The 21796-nt window shown below is 37.6% G+C and overlaps 1 protein-coding gene and 1 long non-coding RNA gene across 2 annotated transcripts; one reads left to right on the top strand and one right to left on the bottom strand.

The window, feature by feature from the left end:
• Positions 1-684: 684 nt before the first annotated feature.
• On the bottom strand, positions 685-20492 carry LOC131527563 (uncharacterized). The gene is made up of 4 exons (XR_009267678.1): positions 20399-20492; positions 6824-6897; positions 4231-4381; positions 685-3840 (listed from the first exon to the last, which is right to left on the bottom strand). It is a non-coding gene; the product is annotated as an uncharacterized LOC131527563 (long non-coding RNA).
• On the top strand, positions 16614-19386 carry ccn2a (cellular communication network factor 2a). The gene is made up of 5 exons (XM_058756759.1): positions 16614-16930; positions 17087-17303; positions 17396-17647; positions 17834-18045; positions 18170-19386. The coding sequence occupies exons 1-5, from the start codon at positions 16871-16873 to the stop codon at positions 18464-18466; spliced, it is 1038 nt and encodes a 345-aa protein (XP_058612742.1). The 5' UTR covers positions 16614-16870; the 3' UTR covers positions 18467-19386.
• Positions 20493-21796: the final 1304 nt, after the last annotated feature.

Here is a 21796-nt window from a genome sequence, read left to right on the forward strand (position 1 = left end):
AGATAGATAGATAGATAGATAGATAGATAGATAGATAGATAGATAGATAGATAGATAGATAGATAGATAGATAGATAGATAGATAGATAGATAGATAGAATATGAATGTGAATAGTGTATACTGTATGTATGGTTTATAGAAATCGTTGCATATGTGTGCAGTCCAAGAAATCCTCATGTGAGAGAGTATGTGATATATTCAGGTGTTTACAGATCACAGAGGCAGTCTAAAAGTTTCATCTGTGACCTTTAACCTGTGTTGAAGGTGAGGAAGTGTTGAGTGAATGGTGTGGAAGTGCTCAATGAGGGGTGTGTGAGGAGTGCTGGGTCGTTAAAGCAGTCTAGCCGTACGCCACACAGCTCTAAGCTTCCCATAAGGCAGGAAATTCCTCCTATGGGCCGTTCCACACCTGCACAAACATATCGTGCCATAGCACGAGCGAAACTCTACTACTGACACCCAAACAGGTCATGCAAACCACACAGACTAGATTTAAGATATGTCTGCACTTTATTCTCACTCATGTAAACACACAATGATTTTGAGGGTCCTAAGAGTGTGAATGTATGCATTTTATACAGTAGAGTTTAAGAGAATTAATACATTCATCTTCTTTGCCATTACTGAATAAATAATGCTATATAAATTCAAAATATATAAAAAATGTATAATGCATGGTTCACTGCAAAATTCATATGATCATATCATATGAATATCAAAAATCATATGATAGGTTAGTGTGATCTTGGTATCTGCCCTAACTCTCTTTGGTAAGTTCATGTAATAAGTAGTGATGTCTGATTTCTGAACGGATCATTCTTTTAAATCAGATCTTCGCAACAAATCAGTTGATTCAGTTCACAAAACCTGAATGACTCATTCACAAATTGGATTTGATTTCTCAAGTTTAACTCGCTGACTCTGTTCTGTTTCTAACACAAAGCTATGGTTGAACTTCAGCAGACCTTAAATATAGTGTTCAAGTAGTATGCAATACTTTTGTTACTTTTATGTACTGTCATGTCCTTTTTGAATCTTAAAAGCCCCAATCCACATGCACTGTATTTGCACAGAAAAGAGCAACCAGCACATTTTTCAAAATATATTTTTCTGTGTTCCACAAGAAAAAAATAAAATAAAATCATACAGTTTGGAATGACATGAAAGTGTGCAATTGATGACAATTTTAATTTCTGGGCAAACTATACCTTTAACTTCATCTGCTATAGTATTTCTGTAATATAGCTGACCGTGTGAGCTAAAATTTCCTTCCGTTTGAAAACACATAAAGAAATGACATACGAGGGGGAAAAAAATACCTGTGCAAATTAGAAGCAACTGGCAGAGTAGAGTGCCAACGTTTCTTTCTTTTGCTTTTTATTTAAATTTGACCTGTCAGTCAAACCATGACATTATTGTCTTTACATCATGTCAAATGTTAAAATGAATTTGCTGGCTGGTAAAATTAAAAGGCTGTAACACACCAAGATCCTGTAAAATGTGTTTTCAAATTCTGAAACATAAACACTGCTTGCTATTTTCCTTCATATAATTTGCTATCAGGCCATGCCTCAGTCTCCGTCTCCCTTCTATATATTTTTTTTCTGTTATTTTTTTCCCTGTAGGCCCTGCTGTGAGTTATTAAGGCACTTGGGTCTGTCTGGTTTTATTTCCAGAGTCTCGTTTTTCTTCAGCAACAGCAGCTGGAAACAGTGCCGCCTGACACACTGCCAGCTCTCACCGACCGGTTCCTCTGCTTCCCTCTGACAGGAGCGAAGGCTACGGCCCAATGCTTACTCAGAAACAGAGACCCTGAGGTACCAGACATAGCGAGATGGAAAGGATATAGGGATTCCAGACGTGTCTCAAGATCAGGAGACTCTACAGTATGGACCTAACCCGGGGCTGGACCTCCATTACATGAACAAATATTAATCGAACAGCATCAAGTCCTATCTACTGTAATACCGAGTGATCGACATGCTGGCTTGGGAAACAAGCATTGCTTTATTAAGTAATGTCCAACGCAAGTTAATATGTTCTTAAGAGCATGATTTGTAATTGTATCGGAAATCCAGCTTAAGCCTTTTATTAACATTCCCTCTGATTCTGTCTGGCCTGTGGATGGATGACTGTGTGAGTGAGTTTACGGTGAGAGAAGTCAACAGCGAGCTGTGAGAATGAGTGGAGAGCAAACACACATGCAGTGTACTAACATCACTTCAGACGTCATCAGGACCAAACATGAGAAAGTGTAAAACCCCCGTCTCACTAAAATGTCAAAAGTAAATGGTCTGATAAAGACAAGTTACGCATAAAATTACTTTTTAGCTTTATTTTAGTTTTAGTCATTTTAGTACTTAAACATTTTAGTTAGTTGACACTGAGTTTAAGTTTTTCATATAATATTTACATTATTTTATTCTAGCATTCAGTTAATGAAAACAAATTTTATTAGTTTACACCGATTGACTTCTAAATCCACTTTTTCAATGTGTAATCAAAGCTATGAATTATCTTCGTCTTCAAAAATTACTGATGTATGCAATTAATGTTGTTTATAATATATCCATTACATGGATACAAAGTGATAGGCAAGGTAGGGAACACCACTCTTAAAAAAGAAAAAAGGTTGAGGGTTCACGAGAATCTTATTTCACACAACATCTTATTTTCCTTCTTTAAAAAAAACTTGCCTATAAAGGTTTTAGCAACTTTCCAGAATGTTCAAAAGCATAGGTGTTGGAATGCCTGGACACAGGGGAATTCTGGGGCTGGAGCCAGTGAATACAGTAGGCCCTCAGTGTGGATCCTGAGCAACAGGACCCCCTGCATCACTATACAATCACATAGCCAAGTCAGTACCCAGCAACATACAGTCAACCCTCTTTAAACCCTCCATATGTACACGTTTCCAATCCTCTGTTACAAACAAATCAACACATAAACCACGTCTCGCTTCCTATACAAAAACTACTACTAAGAATACAAAGACAACTACCTGTAGACAACAAGGCGCACTGAACTCAATGATCTCAATACCTTCAAAATTCCTCATTTGCTAATTGTTTTTAAAAAATCTGCTGAACTGTCACCAGCCATCAAGAACAGGACAAACTGTGTCCAACCCTAAAGCTTCACATCATTTTGAGCTATTTCCAGAGCATAAATCTCAGGCTTTTAGCACCATTACACATATATGCACGCAAGAAAAAAGCCAATTTGATTGAACCATGGGAGATCCTAAATAGAAAACAGACCTGCTTTTCACAAGCTCACGCAAATTTTACGTAACTCTCACCTAAGTGCCATAGGTTAAATCTTGCTGGAGGGAGAAAAACTCCTTCATGAGGCCCTAAGATTAAAAAAACATACTGGTTTTATGAGTTGCTTTTAAATCGTAGGGTCATATTAGCACTACTTGTAGCTTTAGCGCTCAGTTGTGACATCCACTGTCACATATTCATTTGAACTACATTACTTTCTCTCCTGGATCTTCACTAGACTCCAAATTCTCAGAGAGAAAAAGAGGAAGAACATACTGTAGAGCACAATGATAGATTTTGATGAGACTGTAGGAGGAACTCAGGGGGGTTTGATTTTTGCAGACCACTGACTAGCCCGTGGCGTAGGTTTAGTGAAGGTAAAAGCATATTGTTTAGTATGAGTCATGCTCAGACAGACAGTGCTGCTCTCAGGGGCTCCTTCACTGACACAGACAATACTGCTCTGCATCCAAATGGGTGTCTGCCAGACACATCAGCCAGATAGATCCAGATTCCAAACAGGCCATGTAATCCACCCGTTTATATAATCTTTTCCTTTGTCCCTGGCTTTTGCTGAAAAAGCAACACAAATAATCAGAGCCAAGCTGTATAAATGACAGATTCACTTACATGACAGTCTCAGGAGACTTTTAAAAAATGCATTATATGTATTATTAGTATTACTTATTAATTAATTCAAATGTAATTACATTTTTTTGGACTGACCAAATTCGTGCATTTGAATCAATGAATTCTTTTACACACACACAAAAAGCTTTACATAAATAATTATGAAAGATAATCAGTTTTACTCAAATAAGTCAAATGATTCAATGGTTATGACACTTCAGCTGGGTTTTAACAAACATTTATGAGAAGGAAGTTTTGTTGAGGTCTAAATTCACAGCAATGTGAGTGTGCACATAATTATTCAGCTTTGTTTGACTGTGAGGGAAAACGCACCTGTGGCTAAACATGACTGACCTCCAAAACCCCGGGTCAAATGCAATGTGTCAAAAGAGCTTTCCTCATCTCAGTGCATGTGATGAAACTTCACTCATCAGGTGGAACGTTTGACTTCCTTGAGACACAATATATTTAGAACCTTTCCATTCTAGGAAGAAAAAACAAAAAAAACAACAACATGAAGAGCAGTGGGGAAACTAATGCTTTAGTCATAAAATGACTTCAGTATTACATAACAACTTATCCACTATTATCTAACATCAGAATTATCCTATTACTTATTTTTTATTAAAACCACATTACTGCTATATGATCGACTTTTCCATTTTCTATTCAAATAACCATGAATTGTCCACATATCTATTTTTGGAGGCAAAAATGCAGCCTCCAGAACTAAATTAAGACATGAAACCTATAATTTATGTCACACATTTAGATCTGATGGGGAGTTAATTCTATAACTAGCATCTATGTCTATAATTATCTACAATTATTCAATTACAGAGCCATATGATTACATCTCGCATTTCACTTAATTTGTTAGTAATTTGTAAATTAAGACCCACAAACTCAAGTACAAACCCAATGTTCATCATGCAGCAATAGTTTATCATGTAACCAATGAACACACATTGAACGTAACTTTCAAAAGGTCACATTTACCATTGTTCTGTGAATTTTCAATAGAAATCCATGAGAATGAGAATTTTGCAAGAGGGTGAAAGATTATCCAAGATTTCTGACCAACAGAAAGCTGCTTGGCTGGAAAGTGACTTCTGTGTGAGCTGTGCTTAATACATTGCTACAAACTGACAATAAACAATGATACTTTTTGCTGTGAAATGGACCGAAAATTTGACTGCACCTTAAATGTTTTGATATCAGGAGCTAAATTATGTTCGTTCAAGTCTTTCAACTTTCCTGTTTTGCCTTTGGAAATCTTCAAAGTATGCTGATGGTCAGTATGAGCTGGAGTTAATCAGACATTGCCAGGAAGATCTGAGAGGTGATATTACCACTGGAATGAGTGTGTTCAAAACAAAACTATTACAAAGCCTATGAAAAGCCATTTTCCAGCATACTTGGACAATGACTCCAAAAACTCAAGGGCGGGTCTCTGGGTGTTTGTTATTTTGCAGAAAACGTGCTATGCAATACCGTTTTTCAAAGGCTCATGATCAGTCAAGGCTGAGTGACCACACTGCATTAAGACTTTCACCCGGTTACACCCTTAAGACACACAATCAAGCCTGTCTTCTCTTTCCACAGGTCTGGGTTTTGGACTATCACATCTCGTCTGATTCAGCAGCAGTGAGGTGGAGCTCTAATCTGAGCACTGGTACAAATGTGCAGCATCAGCTAATAAAGTTCAACATCTGAATCAGCATCTGTATCAGATTTGGGTCAGCTGCATAGACTAAATAGGTGTCGGTTTTTCTTGCTCTTATGATTTTCAGTCTGAGAAAGATTCGGAAGGTGTCCAGCAGCGTTCCTGTGAGAGTGGGACGACTAGTTTCAGATGTTTAATGCTGACATGGCTATTAAAGCATGATGTCATTGTGTAACACTGGGTTGAAGTTCTGCCAAGCTTTAAGCATGATATAACTGAGATTTTTATTGTATTGTCATAACTATGCATGATATAAGCAGGAAGCCATAGCAAATGCATAATGTCACTAAAGTGAGAGTATCTGTGTACTGTAGATGTCATATGCAATTTATCATGTGTGTGTTTTTCTCACAAGGGCTATATAAAACCATTTATTCTGCACAAAGCATGTTAATTATCTTGTATATGTGTTTGAAGCTTTACAAGGCCTAATTGCTAGTACTTCCATTACTGAAAATAAACATGATACGCTTTATGAACAATGACATTAAGGGTTGTTTACTCATTGACTGTGTCCTCTACAAATGTATCTTTATGGCATACTCACACTTCCTAATAAAAAGCAAACCCTCAATTACAGAGTGTAGCTGTTTGATATGAGCACACACATCCCTTAAACCCAAAATAGAGCTTATCTTTTGAGGACAGTTGACTCTGAATTCTGAAACAGTTCTTCTCTTCCTTTTCTTTTTCTTCAAATTATAAAAAAATAATAAAAATTGTAAAAATAATTCAGTCAATTGAAGAATGAGTTTGTTTTCTGTAATATTTTAATGTTCCACATATTATTAGTCAATAAGGTTATTGCTTAAATTATTTCCCATTTAAAATAAATAAAAAATAAAAATAAAAATAACCGCTGAATATCAATTATAATTCTAATATAATTAATAAATTCTAATATAATTTGAAGGTATTAAAATATATATATATATATATATATATATATATATATATATATATATATATATATATATATATAATTTCTTTACTGTTAACATACCTGAACGCATTTGAAGTGAGAAGTGAATGTTATTCAAAGTCTGACTGTGACCATTAAGTAAATAAGCCATAACACCTGTAGGTCGTTTTAGGCTGTCAGACTCTGACAGTTCCTTCAGGAAAGGCAAAGCCACATGAATTTACTAGGTGAATGCAATGTTTTGAACTAAATATTCATTGGGGAAAAAAACAACATACCAGGTTCCTTTGATATCTTTGGATCAGGCGCAGTAAAATTGGGAAGGATAGCGGCGTATCACGCTATGAAACACCTGTTTTGGAAAAAATGGTAAAAAAAAACAGTTAAATCACACTCCCTATGAATAAAACATTTACCTTGGCACATAATGAAACAAAAAAGGTAGATTTGACCAGCAGTGCTCAAAGCGTTTTCAGGAAATCAGTTAGGAGTACTTGCCAAATTACAACGAGAAAGAGAGAGAAAATGGTATTCCTGTTAAATCACCAAAAAGCAAACAACCGATGTCGGCTTATGAAAGACGGATAATGACTGTTTGGGTACACGGCTTCCTCACTTCTAAACGAACGAGGCAAATTACACAAATAAATGAAAGGAAGTCAAGTTTCCGTCTCTCTTATTTTCATGCAGTCTATTGAATGCCAAATGAAGTTAACACCTGGGCAAATTGGAGAACTTGAAAGAAAGAGAGAGAGGAAAGAGGTTCTTTTTTGGAGCCAGGAAGACTGAACGATCGTGACCTACTCTGCAACTCAATGTCTGAAGGTGGCATGCAAGTAGTTATAGATGACTGAAGACATTGAAAGAAAACAGAGACTGTAGGGTTGACATCTGGCAGGGTAGCGTGTTAGATTGGACGTGTTGTTAGTAGGTCAAGACTCGACAGTTGTCTGGAAAACATCTCTTTTTTTGGGCACCTATGTAATATTTGCTTTAATATTTTTTCCACAAACATGAGTTGCAAGCTATAGCAGCAAGCATAATGATCTAGGTCTGAGCCATCACAAAGACAACTGCAACTGTTTTTTTTTCATGTTCTTGACGTCACCTCCGTATTCGACATTCTGTTTTCATTCGATAATGTCCTGAGCGGATAACACTGTGTGTCTTCTTTTGTACAGAACAGTAATCTTTGCCATGGAAGCAATCCTGCCCATGAACCCACATGAATTGCCTTTTAAGGGAAAGTTAAGCACAAAGACGGCCCGAGCTGAATAAGATGCCTTTCCAATGAGGGATTCACCACAAGCAATACTGCTAAAATAAAGACAAAGCTTTTTTTGTGCACATCCTGTATTTGGAGTTTCAAAGCAAACCCATTCTGTAACACACAAAGTCTGATCTGATTGTGAATAAAAAAGTTAACCACAGATCCTTTAGGCATTTTATTGCATCCATATTGATTAAACAAGACAGAACAAACCTGGCTCTGAATAATCGAGTGCACTAGCATGTAAAACAAAAGTGAATTATTAAGAGGAATACATCTTAGATCTCAAAACTGACAAATCAGATGCAACAGTAGTTGTACTTTTAATACGTTTACATATATTATGTATATTTACATCACACTGTCTTGAAAGTATAGCCACAAGAATTGTTTTAACAAAGTTCCATGCATTCAGGCTTTCAACGAATGCTATGACAGTTTAAAGCCAGTAAACCTGCTAACTTTCATTTGATACAATACTAAAAAGGGATATCATGCAAGGAAACATGATTTGCAAAAGTGCTATTTACGTCCCTGCTGAAAAAAACAATAGAAACCATCGCAGAAATTCTAATGGTTTACAAACATTACAAACATTACAAACCATCAATTTTTAACCATTAAAAGCATTTGAAAAATTGTTTCCTGTAGTGTGTGTTGGGACATATTCCATTAGGATTTAGTGGTTTTAAACAACCAACAGAAGGCAACCAGTTACCAGTAGAAACCCACAGGGTCCATTAGAGTTTCCATTAAAACCAATTATAAGTCAAGTCCCATTATAACCAGTAAAACCATTACAAATTTTAAGTGCCTATTGTTTTTTCAGCAGGGGTGGAATTATCTGGTAAGAATGGTACAGTACAACCATGAAAACTATTATTGAAACACCATTACACCTTTAAATAATAATAAATAACTCTTAATTTATTTATTTATTTTTAAAAAAACTATAAATTTCAAATTTTATAACTATAAAAGTTTATATAAATTTTATAACTATACATTTTATTACAATATAATTAACAACTACTTGTTAAATAATGCAAAGTCATTAAATATGGCTTAAGTGTACTAATACTTTCAACATCAGGCACAAGCTACATTTTGGTACTTTTTATTTTGCGCTTGGCTTAAAACACATGTTTTTGCGTGATAATTAAGCTAGTTAGCATTTAGCATGAGTGGATAGACATTAGCTTGTGTTGAACCTGGAACATTCCTTTACACAAACTGCTGAATGATGCAGCTGAGCCATGAATCATCAGGAAAATGCAGCTGAAGACTGTTGAACGATCATGTTTGTGAGGTGAATGCACAGTAGCGGACAGTAAGCTAACAGTGATAGATTCCTCACCGAATGAGCAGACACTTTCACTCTTTCCTAACCTCACCTCTGCACTGTTCTGACTCATAACATGTCTGTTATTCAGACTTTCTGCTTGATTATAAGTGGGGATAATACTGGAAAATACTCCTCATTCGCCATGTTACCGTTACCTGTGGGACTGCGCTGTTTTGCTAATCTCCATTTTGGGCAAATAGACTTTAAAAGACTACAATGTGTGAGTTTGTATATGCTGTGTTAAATAGGCTGTGATGTGTTGCTAACTTAGCTGTTTTGCATGTTCTTTTTGACTGATGTGGTTGTGTTATGCCACATTTTACTGACCTTCATTGTTTGTTATTTTAACTGTCAGGTACGGATGCATCAGACCTGAGTTTGTGGCTGAGAGATGTGTGTTTTTGTGTGTCACCCGTCTACTATTTTCGCCCTGTTTTGGGGTAACATTCCTATTCTGCTTGTGTTGGCACTGAAACTCTGTCCTGTACTGGTCACATGAATCAGAGCTTTTCATGGCCGCTGCCACAGACGTCCACCCTTTGCTCTCTGAACACACTCTAGAAGGCCAACATTACACATCTAAATGAAGATCCACAAAGAGCAATTATATAACAGCTAGCAGAGAGAAACGGACAGCAAATACTGTATGCACTGCAGTTAACTTCTAATTACTTACCAGTATCATTGCACTAAATACAAAAAATATCAAATAGGTACTTTTTTACTCAGCAAGGATGCACTTCTATTATTATTTTTTTTTATTATAAATGTTTACTGAGCAGTAAATCAGCATATTAGAATGATTTCTGAAGTATCATGTGACACCGAAGACTGGAGTAATGAGCCATCACAGAAATAAATGACATTATAAAATATAATAAAATATAAAACACTTATTTCCTATTTAAAATATTAACAATATTTCACAATATTAAATTTTTACAGTATTTTTGATCAAATAAATGCATCCTTGGTGAGCATGAGAGACTTAAAAAAAAAAAAAAAACATCAAACTTTGGAACAATGGTGTATGCATTTAAGTCTGGTTACAGCATACATATTTTTTAGCCACTAAATTTAAATAAAGAATGCCATAGTCTTTCCTGAAGTTACATTCAAATGAATTATTTTAAGTTTAATTTACCTGTATCTATACAGTAAGTCTCTCTTTCCATAAATAGCCAATCGCTGTCCAATTTAGAAGATCATTAGACCAAAGACTGGGAAACAGCCTATAAATGTATAGAGTTCACTGGTACAAAATTGATCTTCTTGTAAAAGCGTCTTTCAGTCACAGATCTCAGTCTGTTATGACCTTTTTAAGTCTCATTATCGGTGTCTAAATACACACAGCTTCAGATGCCACATAAGGACAAAGCAATACTATTGGCATGAAGTTTGCAGAGGCTTCTGCAAACAGCCAATCTCTCTGAGAGATTGAAAATATGGAGCCACATCTATAGAAGGTTCTAGTAACAGCTCTGTGGGGGCAGGAGGAGATGCATACCTTGGCGTTGTCTGGTAAAACAGTAATGTTGGTGTATGTCTAGGGGAATGGGCTGTTCAGAGTCCTATATTTGGATAATTGTTCTTTGTCGTGACAGCGTTCAAACCACGACCTGAATTCCAGGAGAAGAGAGGACTCAATAAACTGAGTAAAGTCAGTCAGGCGGCCGTATGGAATATCACTCAGTGTGATTGGTGGACAGCACAAAATTGCACAGGCTTAGTTCTGTTACTGTGGAGACTTTCTCTCTGCTGTAAATCGTACAAGAACACACAGAAGACCACAACTCTTCCTTAGATGTTCTGTTTTCGCTTGAAAAAAACCTTAAATGTTTACTGACCATGATCATATTTATCACCATAACCAAGATAAAAGCAGTTTAACTACTGTAACTACACTAGAGCTATATAAAGGGTCATTGTCTTTTGAAACATGAATATTAAGTGATTTACAACATTTTAAAAACAATTGTACTACTCGTGATACTGACAAATGCAGTTAAGTATAGTGTACAAGCGTCCCTAAGTAAAACTGAACTAAATACAAACAGATGGTTACTATAGTCCAAGACCTCTAGAAACAAGAGCTTAGTTGCCACTGTTAAGTTTATTGGCTACTGTTATCCAGGCTATGAAAAAGATGGAAAAAACATCTCAGATTTTCTCAAGTTCTGATCTAAACCCAATGCTTCATTTAGTTGCTGGTAACATTAGACACCTTCAAAAATGGGCTTGTGGCGCAGATGAAACTTGACTGGTTTGCACATATTCCAGCTTCCTCACTCAGATCAAACCTTTCAACAAATCAACCACTGTTTCCCACCACATTCCATCCTTTAAGTTTCAAACAAAACAAAACACTCAATCCTTGATAGCCTTTTCCACAACCCACCCACCCCATCATGCCCCTTTACTTGTCTCATAAATCAAGCAACCCTTTCTGAGGGACCCAATTTCTACATTTTTTGCTCTCAGACTACCCTAAATGATCTAATGAGCGTTGTGGGTTTTTGCTTCTAGACATGTGATGTTGTACGGTGGGCTCGGGCCAGTCTGGACTTTGAATCAATGCAGTCTGACCCAGCCGCACCATTTCAAAGGGCCAAAACTGCAGCCCGTAACCACCATTAACTCCGTTTGCCGTGTCTGCCGCATGTGGTATTTAAACTGAGGCTGAGGGAGGGTCAGTTTGAAGTTTCAAAGTGCGGAACATTCTTTTAACGGCCAGCCAGAAGCCAATTATAGAGGCAGCCGCTTTAGATGGGGTGGCAGATTGAGGGGCAAAGAATCTTTCTTAGAGTTTATTTTATGGTTCAGCACTTATAGCTGCTTGAGCCTTTTAATGATGAGACTTTTTACACTGAAATATGTGATGCAACAAGTCTAATTTCTGTTGTTACATTAAATCCCTCAGCAGTACAGTTTGATCAAGCAAAAGCAATCAAACATGCAAACTGAGATGTAATCGTGTAATAATCAATTACCCTTCATTTATGATGGTTGATTATTTGGTATCTGCTGATACTTGCAATACTCAAATCAATACAGTTACAATCACCCCACTCTGCTGAAAAAATTATGCTTGTCCCCTGAATTATGATTAATGTTACACTGGAAAAAAAACGCTTGTGCAGCAGAGGTGTTAAATGTGGATTTTATGCCTTCCATATGGTCAATCCCACAGAAGACTTTGTGGATTGTTGTGGTTCAAATACCGTGAGGCAGGTTGGAAAATATGGATCATTTTTGGCATTTCTATAAACATAAAGTTAGCATACTTCATCAAGGCTTGAACCTTCAACACATGTGAACCCACTGAACCCATAGTAGTCTCTTTTGTAGAAATGCTTTTCTATCACACATAAAATGTATAGGTATATTTAATGAATTCTATACAATTTTACAAAAAGTACACAATTTGCCATCATATTTGTTGACTGACCACAAGGCTTCAACTATGGCATCATCGCAGATAGGATGGGCGGAGAGGAGAGCTGATGATGTAACTAGAGGAGAAATGAGAGATGCATGGGCGCGAGGAAAATCCCATGAGGAATGCTCCACTGAATCCCACAGGAATGTGGCCGCAAAAACCTCTGCAGCACAACAACCAAGCAAATGAGGGCATCCCTCTACCACCACCACCTCGCCAGCCGGACATAAGAAGCTCTGATCAGGAAGTGACTTAAGAAACCACAACATAGGATTTCCAACTGCTTCATTTCCAGTCTTTACCCTTACAAACATTATTACTCCTTTTTTGATCCTTGCTAAAGCCCTTGTCAAAAGCCACAAACCTGAAGACATGTATGACCAAATTGTTTCTGTTGAATAGGAACATTTGTGTATGGGAGTGGTTTATTTGTGTGTTACATAAACACAGTGTGTTGTATATGTACAGTTTCTGAATTTGATAGGATAACAAAATTGCAAAAAATATCCAATAGAATCCAAACTATTCCCTGTTGAAAAACCAGCATATGCTGGTTAGGTATGTTTTGAAGCATGGCTGCTGGTTTGAGCTGCTTTAAGCTGGTCCTTAGCTGGTTTAAACTGGTTCTTAGCTGGTCATGTGCTGGTCCTAAGCTGGTCCTAAGCAACTAGCTCTTGCTCAGGATCAGCACATGACCAGCTTAAACCAGCTCATGACCAGCTAAGGACCAGCTTAAACCAGCTCAAACCAGCAGCCATGCTTCAAAACATACCTAATATGCTGGATTTTTCAACAGGGTTATTTGTGAAATTCTGTAGACTGTAGTCAAAGCAGGCCTGTTTTCCATCTTTTCAGCCTTCTGTGCAATTATCTTGATACATGATCTCTACAAGTATATTCAAACATCCTTGTTTGTTCTTTGGATGGATCCAATCACTTTTCACCAATCACATTAGACTAGACAAAGAGCCAGTCCAAAACAAAGACTTGGTTTGGGTAAAAACACCAGTACTGTATAGAGGCATATTTTGGTTGAACATTGGTAATCTGAGCACTCAAATTAACTGGTCTGGGAGCTGTCCAGACAGAAAGAAAATGGGATGTTGGAATTTTGTAGCGATGGAAAATTGCTTCTGGCAGCCAGAATATGGCTCTGAAGTATTCAAGCTTTGTTCGCTTTTGTCTAGAGAACAATAAACAGGCTCCAAATTATGTGCAGAACACCCACCTGCCTCCTGACCCTACGCGTCTTGGGAGGAAAGTGAAATGAAGTCATGTGAACACACACCTCAGTAACTTGTCAACGGGTTTTCATTTCCCTAATGCCGGGAGTCTTTTCCATTACATCATTAGATAGTGACCTTTGACCTTTCTCAGCGACTGATACATGCATACTGTCTTAGCTGGCCAAATTTAGTCCTGTTTGCTGTTTGCGTCACTCTTACCAGTTTTAGAATCGGGTCGTCATTTACAGCCACCTTTAACCGCCAGTTATCCAGCCCACTCTTTAAACAGTTACCTTTTTCACCTCCCAACTGTTTTACAACATCGTCAGCTTTTCCATCATCTTCTTTTAGAGCAGTGTGCCAGCTCGAATAAACTCTATGAGGGGGGTTACAGATATTCTTCTGTTCAAAGAGCTGGCAGAAAGTTGTTTCTGAAATATTCTGTTGGTGGTAAAGTTTCAGTCCTCCTTCATCCTCCTAGGGAGGTAGTAAGCATGACATTAAAGTTTAGCAGAGCTGAAAGTATTTATCTTTGCTTCATTGAGGCAGGAATGTAGCTGCAGGCACTAAAAGAGCTTAATGCAGAGTACGAAGGTAAGAACGCGATTCTTACACACACCTGAATTGCGCCACACACAGCTATGTTTATTTAGCCGCCAGACTGTGGGCACAGTCCATCCAGCTCGGCCACAGAAAAATTTGCACAGACCAACACACGCACAGCACATTGTTAATGACTGACACTCAGTAAGATATTATGCGTATATTAACCACATAATATGTACGTTAAGAGTGTATAATCTGATTGAACATGTTCTTTCATCTGATGAAGCTCAAAAACAGTAAAAGACAAACCCTGATCATCATATGTAGATTTATGCTCATGGATGTAAACACCTTTATCTGTTCATTTTGACTTGAAAAGCCAGGCAACAATTTCAGAATCTCATCAGGGTTCAAGAAAAAAACGTTGCTGGCCCATTCGATTCAGTCAAACTGTACTTTACCATTAAAACAAAATGCTAAATGTAATTTTTAGCAAATGTCTTTTAATATGTGCCAGAACAAATATCTATTTTTTCTATCATCAAATTGATAGAAAAAAAAATTAATGCGGATGAGCTACAGTATGAATTCATAAAATGTACGATTTAGTTATAATACAGCAGTTACAGTCTCACACTGACCCTGCTCATATAAGCACAGTAAACTGCCATTTAAAATTAAATTATAAATAAATTATATGGATAATAATAAATTGTATTTTATAATAAATTGTATGTGTATTAATAAAAAAAAAAAATAATAACTTTTTATTATCAGCATTTTATTGTAGGCCTACATCTAGCATCATAATGATCATAATCTCATCTGTAAGGGGGTTGGAGGGGGGTGGCAGCAGCTTTCAGCCCAGCTGGAATGAGAGGTTGTTGACAGATGGGGCACATTACAATTCTCAACACCGGCAACACTGTTTCCAGACTAGAGGGAAAGAGAGTGGACAAGAGAATGAGCAGGAGGGTGGGAGGAGGGGGCAACAAGAGAGCCTAGAGTGAAGATTCCCATATAAGGCAAGTCTTCCTCTGAGACTGTGTGCATGTAGTAACAGTATGTCTGCTGGCAGGGGGATAACATTCCTTCACCTCCCGTTTCTTCTCTGGGAGTTTTTCATTTCCGATTCGCTGGCTGGCATGAGGTAGTGCTCCCTTTCATAAGAGTGAGGAGAGGAGTCTGGGGATCCTTCTTCTTCTTTTTTTTTTTTTTTTTTTTTTTAAATATATACAAACGCTACAGTCTAGCCACTTTCCTGCTGCCTTTCTGTCTGTGCTCTGTCTGCTGTCTGAAGGCGCAAAATAGAATCGCACCTGCACTGTAAAACACACAGCTGACTAAACGTTATTAGCCAGGTGAAAGTATACAATTCCAGAAAAACACTCTGATTAAAGCAGTTGGTCAGAATCCAGACAGAGACCCAGTGCCAAAAGAAAACTTATGTAAGATGTGCAAAAAGTGCTTTATGCAAATCTAATAATATTAATACATCACAAAGAATTCAGAATAAACATATTCATCATATATGTTTAGCATTTTTTGTACGTTATTTCACTAAGAAATTAAAATTGTGTCAAAAAGCTCTCATTTTGTTCTAAACCTGTATGAATTTATTTATAAAATATATATTTTTTTAAGAACTTTTATATTGAAAGTCAGTGGGGTCTAAAACAACATAAGATGCCACTGACTTTCACTGTATAGCCAAAAAAAAAAAATCATATACTGTATTTACATGTCTTCTTTTAAATTTCTCAGAAAAAAAGAATTTGGAAAAGACATGAAGGTGAGTAAATACTGACCAGCCTTAAATAATGATGTTCATTTATACTGTAGATGAATTGTCTTTTAACTGATGCATATCAGCCACTAATAAACTAACACTGTCATTATCATCAACTGTCAATCACCACATAGTTATTTAAAGAACAAGACATTGAAGGCGAAAATCTAGTCTTATTAAATCTGAAAAACATGCAGACATTTATCTCTAAGACAAATTGCTTAAACTACCACCAAGCAACGCAAGGTAATGCCAAGACTGCACTTTTATTTTGCTATGTGACAGCCCAGGAATGTAGGATGGCAGTGGGTGCAGGTTTAGTGGAGGGGGAGAGGGGAGTGGAGAGTGGAGGGGGGGCAGGAAACTAGGAAAGAATGCCAGGAATGCCCATGTTTATCCAGCGTTCCATTGAGGTGGAGGCAGTCCACCGCAGCACAGCGTGTATAAAGGTAGCTCAGCTGCTGCTGGAGAATCAGAACACTACAAGTCCTCCAGAGAGAAGCAACAGTCACTCGACACGGCTCAGCCTAAACTTCATACCGAAGCTAATCTCTAGCTTTCACTCGACACGATCAGGAGGAACTGGAGACTACACAACGAGATCGCCTTGATCAAATCTGAAGAGAAGACTGTGTTACAGCGGCAAGACGTTGTAGGATCCCAAAAGAAGATTTTTCTTTTTTAAAAGAGATTGGAAAGAAGAGGTCATCATGTTTTCTGGAATGAATCTAAGGGTGATTGCTCTGCTGTGCCTGACTTTCTGTGGATGGGTAAGTCCTTTTAATGCACAATTTTGAGAACAATCCACTATCCTGTTTAAACGAATCTAGAGATCCAGGCTATTAAAAATTAGCAAGAGCAGACTATAACTTTAGACTTTTACCAGATGTACAACGTCTTACAAGAACATGTGTCTTATTCCTCAGGCTGTGGCTCAGGAGTGCAGTGGACAATGCCAATGCCCTGATGTACCACCCCAGTGTTCGCCCGGTGTGAGCCTGGTGCCGGACATCTGTGGGTGCTGCCGGGTGTGTGCCAAGCAACTGGGCGAACTTTGCACAGAGCGAGACGTTTGCGACCCCCATAAAGGCCTTTACTGTGACTACGGCTCCCCAAGCAACCGTCGCATTGGGGTCTGCACAGGTAAGGATCTTGACCGTTGACATACAGACATTGAATCTATAGTTGTTGAGTTGAGTCAGAGTTGTAAACCACCTTCTGTCTCCGTTCCACAGCAAGAGAAGGTGCCACTTGTGTGTTCAGCGGGATGGTGTACCGCAGTGGAGAGTCCTTCCAGAGCAGTTGTAAATACCAGTGCACGTGTCTGGACGGCGCCGTAGGGTGCGTGCCCCTCTGTGGAATGGACATCAGGCTCCCCAGCCCTGACTGCCCTATGCCCCGCAGGGTGAAGGTCACAGGGAAGTGCTGCGAGGAGTGGGTGTGTGACTCTCCTCATCAGAACACCTTTGTGGGATCAGCTTTGGCAGGTGAGCATTTCTCGACTGTTCCCTGAGTCAGAATTGACAAAGTGGTGATTCAGACACAGTAATGGTTTCCATTAAGGAATGCTGGTTGGAATTAATTCTGGTGTGATGATGTAATGATATGAACAGTAGGATGACATCATGCTGCTGGAAGGAATGTGTTGAGTAACATCTTGTCTTGTCTTGTAGCTTACAGAGAGGAGGAGACATATGGGCCCGATCCCTCCATGATGAGAGATAACTGCCTGGTTCAGACCACAGAATGGAGCGCATGCTCCAAGACTTGCGGATTGGGAATCTCTACCCGTGTCACCAATGACAACCGCGAATGCCGTCTTGAGAAGCAGTCCCGCCTCTGCATGGTCCGCCCCTGCGAGTCACACTTGGAGGAGAAAATCAGGGTAAGCAGCAACTTACCTCCCTAACCAATCACAGTGCAGCTCACTCTTGGTTCCATTGGCGCATGATGAGACATCACAGAACTTGCTGGCTAATTTTTCGTTCTTTACTTTCTGGTCTTTACAGAAAGGGAAGAAGTGCATCCGCACCCCACGTGTCTCCAAACCCATGAAGTTTGAGATTTCTGGCTGCACCACTACCAAGTCTTACAGGCCCAAGTTCTGCGGCGTTTGCACAGACGGTCGCTGCTGCACCCCTCACAGAACCGCCACCTTGCCCATGGAGTTCAAGTGCCCCGACGGCCAAGTCATGAAGAAGCAGATGATGTTCATCAAGACATGCGCATGCCACTACAACTGCCCTGGGGAGAACGACATCTTTGAGTCCATGTACTACAAGAAGATGGTCGGTGACATGGCGTAAGACAGCGGCAGCAATGCCAAGGAGTTCCAGGCAGTGACTGTCCACTTGAATCGAACAGATATCCATCTCATATCTCAGCACAAAGTACTTGTTTTTCTTTTTACGGTTTGTTGCTTTCATTTTACGTCTTTTTGCGTGTATGTGCCTGTATCTTGTACGTGGACTCTGGATTTATATGCTGTATGTGTATTCATTTGTCAAGGTGGATGTCTAAGGCTAGGGGGTGGGGATTGTAAAATGACCGGGCTCTGTTCGGACGCCCCTAAAAAACAATACTGCACTATAGTCCGACTCTGTGACGCCCAATGTCACTGATTGGCAGATGACGCCAAGCCCCTCCCCTAAAATGTGGTGGGCAGATTCAGATTCTGAGAGCAAAAATAGTAAGAAACGGAAGGCAGCTTTTAACCCCAGAAGCTAATTGCCTCACCAAGCCGAGAGAAGGCGGAAGAAAGAGACAGAGAGAAACTGATGTGCTCTTATGTTTTAGTTGATTTTGTCAGCTCAGAGTTTGATTGAGCTGAACCGAGACATGAAGTTTGGCCAAGATCTATGAAGGTTAATATAGCACTGAGAGTTTGACTTCGACTGTCTGGCCCCTCCTGATGGGAGAGCGTCAGTACCCCTGTCAAAAAGACTGGATGAATTGTAGCTTCATTCTTTTTTTTTTTTTAGTACAGTGTCTATTTTTTTGAAAGCTGTAAATAATGTACATATTTTGTACAGCTTAAGTTAATTTAAATTCAAAGCATTTGATGTCTTTCTTATTTTCTTGCTTCACCATGTTTAATAATAGCTTCATGTGCTGACTTGACTGTTGTTCTTACAGTTTGTCCAATATTTTATTGAGAAGTGTGACCAAAATGTTACATGTTTTCACTTTTGTAGGTTTAAATAAAATATTATATTTTTTATATAAACATTGTTATCTTTTGAGTCATTTTCACCCTGATATAAGAGTCTCTTCTAATGGTAACTGGACACCTGATGTCAATCACACGTAAACACCACTATGTTTTCTCCAAAGCCTATCATTTTCACACTTACTTCGATGCCACTTTTCACTTCACCTCTGCAAACCACACAGCTGCATTGTGTGCGGTCCATCAAGACCACACACATGGTCGTGACATATGCATACACCCACAGTACATATATAGATAATGTATAAAACAGACATTAATATATAGAGACTCTCATGTGCACAGCTATTTCATAATATAAACATATTAATACAACACAACTGATATACACTACCATTCAAAAGTTTGGGTCAGCAAGATTTGTTAGAGTTTGACAGAAATATAGTAATACAGTAAATATAGAAATACAGTAATTCTGTGAAATATTATTACAATTTTAAAAAAGCTTTTTATTTTAATTTATTTAAGCTAAATTTTCAGAAGCTATCCACATTATTCTTTAGAAATCAATGTAATATGCTGATCTGATGCTTGAGTAACATTTCTTATTATTATCAAAATTGAAAACAGTTGTGCTGCTTAATTTTTTTTTTTTTTTTTGTGGAAAGGGTTCTTTCAGTATCATTTGATGAATAGAAAATTCAAAAGACCGTTATTTGCAGAGTGCAAAGTGCAAAAGAGGAAAAACAAAGAATCATGGAAACACAGAGTGTAAGAGACAAGGTAAACCTTTGGTCAAGTTTACAGTAAGTTGTAAACAAGTGATGGTAAATGGTTTTAAGAAAGGACAAGAACAAAAAATGTGGAGCCACTGTTTAAGAGGCTGTAAGTGCTACAGAGGAGCCTGAGCTCTTTTAATGAGGTCCAATGAACATTGTTAAAGAATAAAACTGTAGTCACGACTAATGTTGACAAAACATCTCTGCTGGCTACGAGAAAACATACACACACCTTTTCCATTTTTTTTTTTTTTTATAAATAATAATAAATAAATCAATAAAAAACTTACCTAATTGCTTGTTTTTGGAACAATTTTCCAAATGACGAGGACACCACACAAAGTCACATTTACTCCATCATTTGGATTTGCAAACAAACCATTGAAGTAAAATGTAGAATGAGCGCCATCTAGCGCATCGACTGTAGTAGTAACGTATTTGTATTCATATGCAGACTGGATGGATGTACTTGAGAAATGAAATAAAAACAATTGTATATAACTTTCAGGACAGACCTACCATGAGCAAGTTGGTAAATGATTCTATAGAAGTCACTGTATTAAAAATAAAAATAAATAAATAAACAGGCTAAAAATCGCGTTTGATAGACAATTATTATGCACCAAAAAAATATAGAATGCAAATAAAACTACATAAATGAAGATCCACTGATCTATTATATAGCCTATACTTTTACAGATGCAGTAGCTATTGTGAAAGATATAATCGAATTAGATCCCTACAATCTCAAACAACCTGCATTTCTGTATATTTAACTTTACAAATAATACAGGGAAATATTTTGCATTTTATGCAGATAATAAATCTTCATAAAGCAATAGATTTATTATACTGTATTTGATTACAACTTTCACAATGCTTTATGGACTGCGTAGTTCATTATGCTAAAGACGCTAAGTACTCAGTCTTGTACCTTTGTCTTTTTGTTCATGGCTTTAATTCTTTTTGGAGTTTTTGTAATACCTAGTAAATTTGATATATAGGCCTATAGAAGAAAATTGATTTCATAGAGGAGAGAAAAAACAAACATTTTTATTCAGAGGCCCGAACAGCAAAAATATACAATTAGGTGCAGCTGCTGATATTTATATGGCCAAAAAGTAAAATGAAATTCTCATAGCTTATAAGACCTCATAAATGCATATCATTTGTCAATCTACATCTCTGAATTATGTCTTGGTAAGATTATATTTAAAAGCTTAGTTTTAAGATCAAAGGATAGTAGGTTTTGTTTGATTGTTTACTTTTTCTGTGTGTGGGGCGGGGGCATAATGATTGAGAGATGTACAAATAATCATAATTTAGGGGCCATGTAAATTTGCATATCAAATATGATACATTAGGCTTCATAGGGTTAATAAAGCTTATTTTAACCTAAATCTGTAAACTGGCCTTACAATACGTCATTCTATGTCATGATGTAAACTTGTTCTACTGTATTTCTTACTACTTTTGTACAATGTGTTACATTAATCTATTAATCAAGCTGTGACAGTTAACAGTATGTTCTGTGCTGTTCTGTTTCTTTATTGTGTCTTGTTTTCCCTGTGTCTGTTTGCCTGTGTTCCATTTTCTTATTAGTTGCTATGGTTTCTGATTAGTTTGTTTATTTAAGCCCTTAGTTCTCTTTCTTCTAGGTTGGGTCTTATAGTATTGTGTAGTGTATT

The sequence above is a fragment of the Onychostoma macrolepis genome, chromosome 20 (genome assembly GCF_012432095.1).
Source record: "Onychostoma macrolepis isolate SWU-2019 chromosome 20, ASM1243209v1, whole genome shotgun sequence".
NCBI lineage: Eukaryota > Metazoa > Chordata > Actinopteri > Cypriniformes > Cyprinidae > Onychostoma > Onychostoma macrolepis.